Source organism: Nuphar pumila, chromosome 10 (assembly GCF_984573655.1).
Source record: "Nuphar pumila chromosome 10, dmNupPumi1.hap1.1, whole genome shotgun sequence".
Classification (NCBI taxonomy): domain Eukaryota; kingdom Viridiplantae; phylum Streptophyta; class Magnoliopsida; order Nymphaeales; family Nymphaeaceae; genus Nuphar; species Nuphar pumila.
In genome coordinates this window covers 75,981,657-75,991,467 of record NC_143258.1, presented here as the reverse complement: position 1 = coordinate 75,991,467, position 9,811 = coordinate 75,981,657, and the positions used below count along the sequence as shown (strand labels likewise).

General features: G+C 36.9%; 1 protein-coding gene across 2 annotated transcripts in view; it reads right to left on the bottom strand.

The window, feature by feature from the left end:
* Positions 1–728: 728 nt before the first annotated feature.
* Positions 729–9,811, bottom strand: part of LOC149826866 (protein ZINC INDUCED FACILITATOR-LIKE 1-like) — a 208,531-nt gene continuing 199,448 nt past the window's right edge. For both annotated transcript variants that reach the window (XM_090019009.1, XM_090019010.1), the window contains exons 12-18: positions 6,764–6,851; positions 6,077–6,162; positions 5,876–5,983; positions 5,466–5,510; positions 5,252–5,340; positions 4,369–4,412; positions 729–1,032 (exon numbers count right to left, since the gene is read on the bottom strand). In XM_090019009.1, coding sequence (XP_089875135.1) covers positions 914–1,032; positions 4,369–4,412; positions 5,252–5,340; positions 5,466–5,510; positions 5,876–5,983; positions 6,077–6,162; positions 6,764–6,851 — 579 coding nt within the window. In that variant the 3' untranslated portion in view covers positions 729–913. The remainder of the gene's footprint in view (positions 1,033–4,368; positions 4,413–5,251; positions 5,341–5,465; positions 5,511–5,875; positions 5,984–6,076; positions 6,163–6,763; positions 6,852–9,811) is intronic.

Below are 9,811 nucleotides of genomic sequence, written 5' to 3'. Positions count from 1 at the left end.
CTCTCATTAGAAGTTCAGTACTAAGCACACTTCAGTTCTTTCTAGTAAAGCAATGGAAAGATCCACGGCAGCCAGCCTCGAAGGTACTTGATGATTTGAAATTTAAAATGGTGGGGAATGGTTTTAGAGGACTGCTGTGAACGTGCGATAATTGATTTTAGATGTGAACATCTAAATGAGAAATGCGTTCGACCAACCCCTTGTTTTGGGTTGGTCGAACCAATCTCACATGAACCATCTGATCAGCATATCGGACGGTTCACACTAATGCCGTTCAAATGTTTTGAACATTATTTTTTTTGATAGGCAAGCTGGGGTTAGGCACACCCCACCAGTTACACAACATACCATTGGTTTTTGAACTTGCAACGTCCCAACACATGGTGACGTTCACTAACAGCTCCTACCAAACAAGCGGAGACCCTGGGACCTACCTCCCTGCTAAATAAGATCCCTCCTGAACCTGCTAAAACTCCACCAGTACTCCCCCCTTGCCACCGAAATAGTTTTCCATTTGGCTTAAGCCTTCATGGCGATATTTTAATCACTTACCATTCAACCTTTTACATAAAATTTTATTGATTTTAAGAATACAAATGTACGCACATTGGTGTGCCTTGCATGTGGAGGGACTGTTGGATGTTGGATTGCGTAGGCAGTACCAGTGATGGCTTTCATTAGCTTACAAGATTTTAATGTTTGAAGAAACAACCTATCAAAAGATTGACTTATTTGTAATACAAAATTAAGGGCAATAAACTGCTCTAGAGTGCAAACTGGGCAGCTTATTTAGCACCACCTTTCAGGCAGCGTGAATGAGGTCACTTATTCAGCAGAGCTAGAATACAAATAGGGATGCTTCTCCACCATATATCGCAGACAACCAAGCTAACTATAGGCCCAGCCAAATGGGCTACTCTTCTTCTGTCTCCTCATAAGGTTTCTTTACAGACTCGGGCAGGAAAGGCTTGAAGGTTAATACAGCTACAATCAGCACCATCACATTCAAGACAAAGAAAACCATTTGATCACCTGCATTAAGAAATTGATGAGATGAACTGTAATAAATGTTGCAGTGGTGGTGGTGGTGTGTAAGTTTGTTAGGACCCCCCAATAAGCAATGCAGTCAGGTTGGATTAGAATCACACTAACCCAACCCATTTTCACATTAGAATAAGTTTAACTTGTTTTTACTGAACCCTATATCACATCTTTTCTTAACCGGATACAAAACTTTACACAAGATCTAAGTCCAATCCAGATCTAAAAGAAGAACCAATCCTCAAAAATCAGATCTGACCCATATTTTCATATTGGATAGCAAAATAAGTGGGGGGGCAATCAAGCGTTTTTAGCGGGTAAAGGCGAAATGGGAACACCGCACACATTTATATGTTACCCAATGTTTTTCAAGAGCTCAACTCAAGATCCCTATTAGACAATTGTCAAAAAATAAAAAAACTTGGTGAGTACCAAGAGTTGATGCCTGATATCAGCTAAAAGGTGGGACGTTATCAGTTAATTATCCTTTAAAAACCTCATTGAGATCACGTGCAACGTGATTGAACATTTTAAGTGTGCTGCTGATCAGCCACAATCTGCCTTTGGGCTCCAAAGCAGATAGGCTCAAATATGACACGCTAAAAATGTGCAACCACATTCACCTGATCCGCAGGACCTATCTTTTTTTACTTCATTTACAAAATAGTGTTTGACGCAAGGCCACCATTTGCCTCGCCTCAGGCATACACCACAGCAAGGGCCGTGCTCTAAGGGCATGAATGGAAGCAAAAAAAATGACAATTTTTTCAACCATTCCAAACCAGAGAATTTTTTAAAATAATGTTTTTTCTGAAAAGTGTGATTTTTTATAGAAAAAATTCCTCCACCTAAAACGGAAGGGGGTGAAAGAATTTTTCCTATAAAAATTTGTTTTTTATTAGGGCAACCATTCACCCACAGCATATCTCATTCTATAAAAGCTGCTACAAGAAGAGCTTCCTCCATCTTCATCTTTTTTACACCCACCACCACCACTTTAAACTCTCTCTCTCTCTTTCTCTCTAAGAGGGTCGAGCCCCTCTTTCTTCTTCTCATTTTTCATTCAATTTTTTTCATACTACACAGACAAGTGAAAATTTTTCATTTAGAAAAGTTATCATATCAAAACTTCTCATAGGCATTTTTTTTTCTTGTGAGAATTTTCTTGTTTCCAAACATACCATAAGAGGGCTCAATTTAGTTTTTATGGGGGTAAAAAGAAAAGGGTCAACAAACATCTATATATATTGCTAAGCCAGGGAAACACTACCTCACTAAACTGTATTTGTGCTCATTGGTGTAAAATCTAAAGTCCTCCTGACTAGGGATGCAAATGGGTTGGATCTAGGATGGAGGTTTTGCAATTTTTGGCTGTTCCGAATCCGACCGAAATCTGACTCCCCCATGTATTTAGTTGTTCCTGATCCAAACCATTTGCATCCCTACTCCTCACCCACCAGGGTGTACAGACAGCTCTCGATAGGGACGCTCATCCTGTAGGGTTCCAATCCATCGCATCCCTTCACCTTAGTAATTAAGGTTAACGGACAGATCCCACCAGTTGAATGGAGCTCCATTGGATTAACATTTATGATTAATTATTCTCTAAAAAGAGATCAAGAACCACACAAATGCATGGTTTTCATAATAAAACTACGTTTGTCTTCAATTAATGTGCTCCAATGGGATCCTAAAACCATGATATGACACTCAATTATCCATAATAACCAATTTTTTGTTATTCTTTCAATGACTGCAACTAGCATATCAATTAATTGAAATATCAAATTTTCACTAATATCACGGTATTAACCTTTTATTTTCTACAATGACAAAAATGCTTTTATTTATTTCATTTTTATCTAAATAAAGATTACAGGAAGTAGTATCCTGGAGGGTTTTAAAGGTCAATGATTTAACAAGAGACTCGGCCAAACTCTAACGTTGAAATTAGACGTTGGCATCCTGAGAGAGACAAGCGAGTGATAAGAGAGCAACCCAGCTACTCGCTCTCCTGAACTGGACGCTGACTGCCATGGTATCAGTCAGCCTAATTAATACATGTTGAATCTGATTGTCGGAGAAGCTAAAATACTATTAACCAATAGAAGTCGGTGACGAGAAGAGAAGTGTAATCTGACGCAATGAAAATGTTTCATCTTCAAAGTTACAATTATTTCAATATCAACTGCTGCATGTCATCTCTGAAAACATTGTACACCAACATGTACGAAAGCATAGGTTTCTCACCCTGTTGGAAAAGAGTGAATTAACAGTAATATGATAAAATCCAAAGGGGAAGTTATCAGGAGCTCTGCGGTTTTGATGGGTCAAACAAGCAGCCATGCTTTGGTTTTGCAAAAAAAAAGACAGATAGCCGTGCTCGAGCCAAGCTTACGCTCAAAAAGCTTGGCTCGTTTAAAAAATTACATGTTCAAGCTCGGCTCGAGCTCGAGCTCGATCTGAGTTGATTTATTTTAAAAAACTTTGAGATAAGTGTAGAGGGTGGGATTTGAACCCCGAACTTTACACAGAACTTCTATATATCCTAGGACTAGGTATTATACGATCTCATTAGCTGAGGTTAATCGAGTTCAGATGCTTGATCAAGCTCGGCTTGTTTATGTTTAACAAGCTGAGCTTTTGTTCAAGCTCCGCTCTTTTACTTGAACAAGTCTGAGCCAGGTTTAAATGAGCCGAGCTCGAGCTAGCTCAGCTCATTGTGCAGCCCTAAGGACAGATGCTAGCTGCACTTTTTTAAAAGCTATGGCTCACCTGCTTCCACAGCCATTATCTACTGTAACATCGGCAGCTTGAAAAGACGCCTATCACCACGTAAACTAGATAACAAAGTGCTTGAAGAAAATACTGTCTCGTTGATATTGGCTGAGACGTTAAAGCATCTATTTATAACCTTCTTGATTGTACATGATATACATGACAGAACACGATATACAGAACACTCCTAACTTAACGATGATTAATCCTGAAGAGTCCTCAGGGCCACGAGAGTCTCGGTTTGACCAATATCTTTGGCCTTATCACTATGATCCTTATCTCTATAGTTGTCATCTTTAATAGTATCTTTAGCACTATCGTTATTATCCTTAACACAGCCTCTCTCTCTCTCTCTCTCTTTTCAAATCTTTAAAAAATTTACCAGTATGCAAAAAAGAAATAGCACTCTTTCACAACACCACAGCGTTTTCAATATGATTATAAAATTACTACAGGAATTGACACCATAATAATGGAGATAACAAAATGCAAGTATTTTCAATAAAATGACTCATATGCATATGCAAAATAAATAGAAAAAACTCGTACCTGGTAAGAAGGAAGAATGTTGGCGCTCTTGTGCCCAAGCAAAACTGCAAAAGAAGAAAATTTTGTAAATAGCTAATAACTGAAGTTGAAGGGCCCGGCGGGTCCCCACCAATCAGTAGCAATGTGTTTGATCAACTGCTGGTTCTTAGAGTGGATGGTGCATACGTCTCTTCCTGGTACTTTTTTAATGCAAGAAAACAGCCTCTTGTTCTCAGTGCACTGCCATAGTTTGTTCCTCAACCTAGGTCTGACAATGGGGTTGGATATCGGCTTTGGTGCCTGACCACCTGGATCATAATTATTGGGCTCGGGAAAGGAAGAAGGTGCTAATTAAAATTGAACCAGGTTCCGTTGAGTTCTTTCAAACCCTGTCAGTTGAAGCTCAGGATCCTGCTTGCAACTTTGCATCATAGGTGTATTGGTTAAGCTCTCTCTCATATATATATATATATATATATATGAGAGAGAGATGGGGGATGGTCCTACCCCTTTTTTAGTTAGGTCCCATTATACATCTAAGCATTAAAAAAATCCTGATCAAATACATGTTCTCTATTGAGTAAACAATGATAAAAACATTTAATGGTTCAGATCAAGCAAAAAAACACTTGAAATACGATTTTTGGAGGGTCCTAACAGGACCTAACTAAAAAAGGGTAGGACCATCCCCCTTCTCATATATATATATATATATATATATATATATATATATATATATATATATATATATATATATATATATATATATATTATTTCCTTTGAAGGTTTATAGTGCAAATGGCTTCTTCATACTGAAAACCATCTTAACAATAGAATAAAATTGATAACTATGATGTGTTAGATATCAGAGAATAAAAAAATACATTTAAAAGAATAAACTTACAGTGAACCTCCTCCTGCAGGGCCAATTGCTTTGGCAAGTGACATTCCCATCAGTGAAATTCCATTTGCAGCTCCTCTTTGACGTTGAGGCTACATAGAAGAGACGTCCTGGTAAGTGTGGTCATTGTGCTGACTGGTAGTTGAAATAGATTAACTGGAAAGGACCCATTAGTAACATCAAATGAGAGAGTAAAACATGGAGAAAAGAAAAATACCACAGAATTATTTTGCAGAATAAATAGTCCAGTATTAATTGTTACCTGAGGAATTGGACAAACAGTTGTCAGAGGAATGAATTGCTTTTCAAGATAATAATAAAAAAAGGCATAATCCCACTAAATTAAATAAATAACATGCCAGTAAACTTAGTTAGAAAATACAATATTTCTTTTTATCAACCAGAACATAGGCCAAAGAGGCTACGACCCATCATGATGGCCTTCTCTTTTTTATTTGGGTATAGAAAATTTCTAACAGTAAACACAACTAATAATAAACTTCACAATGTATAGTTCAAATAAATATATTAATTTCTTTATGATATGTGTCCTCTAATATATATTTTTCCCACATAAATGCTCTTGAATGCATTTTGAAGCTAATGAGCAATGAAATGTATACTTACAGAGAGGACATTCTTCAACAATGATGCAAAATTGATTGTGAACGAAAGAATGAACTCTGAGAGCATTGCCATCAATGGATAACTTGCAAGCAAAGGTATAGTTATAATCTGCATATGAGGAGCAAAGAAAAAGATTACCAAAGCCTTACATGACAAAATTCAGCAAAAATCTGCAAATAAGGGGAAATTCTGGAAACTTACTGCTGCCACACGTGCTACCATGATGGATCCAAAAACCCTCTCAACCAACGGGAAGAGAAAAAGTTGGAATATTAACAAACCAAAACCTGATATGTTTTCATTCAGATCCATGAAGAGTATTACAGGAAAAACTTACAATAAATAGAGATTGGAGAAGAATCAAAATAGCAGCTTGAACTAGAAAAATCTGTTGATTGTAACAAAATCAAATAAGATTTACTAGATTACTAAAATCTGAGGACTGCCAGGCAGTAAACAGCAGCAGCATTATATGTAGGCTGCATGCAATATGTTCTTGAGTGCTTGTAAGTCCGTAGTTTTCACTGAAGAGTATAGCCTTCATTTACCAGCTACTTCTGCTTGTTTAGTTATAGCCAAATTATAATCCACAATGAACCTGGGGACGAATCCCACTCGCAAGATGGATGGAGTTGCACTAACTCGAGACACTATGGACAAGTCACATAAGTTACTTCAAAGTCAATGTGTTCATAGTGATGATGCTCAAGCCTGGTTTGTTCCTCAAGTCTTCACAATTTGTCTCTACTCAAAAGAAAGTCAAGCTCCCATTGCTAGGTCAACGGGCTTTGGGTTTAGTAAAAAAACAAATCAAGTGGTTCAAGCGCATAGAAGTACTACAATTCATGAAAAAAAAGAGAGGATTTTCATCAAAATGGAGCTCACTACCAGAGATGGAAAGCACCTCGCCAACATCCTTAGTTGAAAAACCTAATCCGCCATACTTCCTAGCACTGACAGCCCAAAGAGAAAATATCTGTGGAAAAAACAAGATGTAAAATGAAATCACTGCATAACTACACTAAATAATACATGAAACCAGCATACTTGGCAAAAAAAACAAGGGAAATCACCGCATAACTACACTAAATAGTATATAAATAACAGCACACTTGGAAAAAATAAAAGAAAGGTGTCAATAGAAACTCTAAAAAGAGAAAAATCCAAACAAGAGTGCCAATTTGGAAGGGCCTGGCCTGTTATATATATATATATATATATTCTTGTGTATGTAATATAGTATATAGTATATATACATTTAAATGTATACATACTATACCTTTCTTTATTGTAATAGGTAATACCCATCAGGGCTATTTTGGTCCTTTCACCTTGTAATAGGGTCTGTCCAATAGGGACAGATTTATTTTATTTTCTTTATTTTTATCTTTTTCTTTTCTTTATTTAGTTAAGGCTATATGGTCTTTTTGACCATAGAGACGTTGGGACCATCCCAACGTCTCTAATGGGAGCTCCCAAGGGCATTTCTCATGCCACTTTGTATGTATAAATAGAGGGGGTCATCCCCCTCACTCTTTAATGCTTTTTCTTAAGCATTTTTATAAGATTTATATTTTTTATGTGTGTGCTCTTGCTCCTTGTAAGCTTTGTGTGTTTAGCCCTTTGTGGCTTATTGTATTTAGCCCATTAGTGGCTTTTGTGGTTGTGCACTTTTGTAGCCCTTTAGTGGCATTGGGTTTGTGCACACCTTGTTTCATTACATGGCCAACCTATGTCACAGGGATACAACAGCAGATATGGGGACACAACCATTTTATGAAGTTTTCAATATGACTAGTATATAAGGGAACACGATAAGCGGGCCAAAATGGAGTATCCGTGATTATAGATGACAAAGATGTTCTTAAAGATCAGAAATATTGAGATTGTAACTATAACAAAGGAATAAGATGATCAAATTTCAAAAAAAAAAACAGCACTCAAAAGACTACCAATCATGAGTAATTTATTGATACATGTATATAGTTAAATGACATGTAAAGTGATTATTGTAAGTGTCTAAGATGCATTTAGAATAAAATTGTCATGAGAAATATGAAAACAGGTAATGCGTCTAAAGAATATAGACAAAGCAGTAACATTTTTATTTTTGGAATATCTACAAATAGTTCTTTTATGTTTTGTCTTTCTAATTTGCACATGTGCATATATTTGTATTTTGTATTTATAATCAGGGACATTATCATCCATAGTATTTTTGTAAAACACTGTATATATACACAGCTTCTCTAGGTCACGATATTGACCTATTCTGTGCAGCAACCTCTTGTCTTTCTCTTCCTCTTTCTCCGGTGAAGGTTGACGTGGCTGAAAATACAAAGTCTGACATGGTATCAGAGCAAGTTGAACCGATCCACGCTCACTAAGGTTGGCTTCATATTTCTTCTCTCCCTTCTTCCCATTTTTTTTTTCATTTTCTTCTTTTCCCTTCGGTTTTATGTCAGATCTGGGCTTTCTCCATATTCTATTGTTTTCTCCATTTAGTCTAAGACAGATCTGATCATATCAGATCTGGTATTGTTTTCTTTTCAGATCTATACTTGAATCAAGTCAAACCTCTAATCGTTCTTCTTACTCTAATCGTTTTTCTTGTTCTCACAAAACCATATCACGTCAAAACTGATCTGTTCTCTCTTCTATTGCCTCAATCGGTCAAATATCCTTCTAAAATCATTTCGGTTAAAATATCCTTTTCTTCTAACATCATTTTCGTTATTCTCTCCTAATCTCTTCCTTATTTTTTCTTATCCAGACTGTTGTATTTCACAACAGAAGTTCTGCATCTCATTGTTGTTGGGTTGATTTTTTTTTTTTACAAAAGCCATCATTTTTTTTTGGAATCTCGTAATCAGAACTAATATTTCAAAAAAAAAAGGCACGAGATCCATACTCCAAATGCATCGAAAAATTGTCAATCCATAATTGAAAAATATGGATTCGTCATCTACTCATTCTAGTCTTTCCTCTAGCTTTCTGAGTCAACTTGTATCTGAAAAACTCAACCATTCAAATTTCTTGACTTGGAAAAGACAAATAATTCCCTTCATACGAAGCCAAGATCTTTCTGGGCATCTAGATGGATCAACTCCAGCCCCGCTTCAATTTATCACGTAGGAAATACAGGATGATAAAGGGGTTGCCTCATCTCGAATTATTCAAAATCCTGACTTCACGGCTTGGATGAAAAGAGACCAGGCACTAGTCGCGTACATCACTTCTACTTTATCACAGGAAATACTGATTGCAATTCCAGATGATTGTTCAGCCGTTGAACTATGGAATATGTTAAGATAAGTCGACCACGTTAGAATTTATCTTCTTAAGGTTGTTTTTATATTTTACAAAGAATAAGGGACCTAAATATAATTTTTATTCTTTTGGCTAATCCCTACTTAAAGAGGAGATTAGACCTAAAGGTTTCTTTTCTCTTATCTCTCAGTTCTCACATGGTATCAGAGCCATCGTCCTTGGGAACGTGACCTCTGGATCGCGTGAAGGTGGATCGCGAGGGATCGCGTGAAGGTTGATCGCGTGAAGATCACTTGAAGAGGATCGGGTGGATCGCATGAAGAGGACCGGGTAAGTTTTTTTTCTCTTGGTGGTACAGATCTGATAACATATCTGTAGTCTGACAAAAGTCATGACTCAGATCTGTAATCAGATCTAACAGTCGTGGTGGAGACATGGGTTTTTGGTCGACATATAGGTATGAGTGTTGTGCAGATGTCGTGAAGCGGGCGACAGGCGGTGTCTATGTTTATGTTCTGGTGATGATGGAGTAACAGTGTGTGACGGTATATTGTATCAGATTATGTTATAGTGTTGTGCAGTCGTCATTATCAATTTTTTTTTTCAGATCTGATACAGATCTGCAGTGTGGACCTGCATATTGTGGAGTGTGGTGTTTTTTTTTGT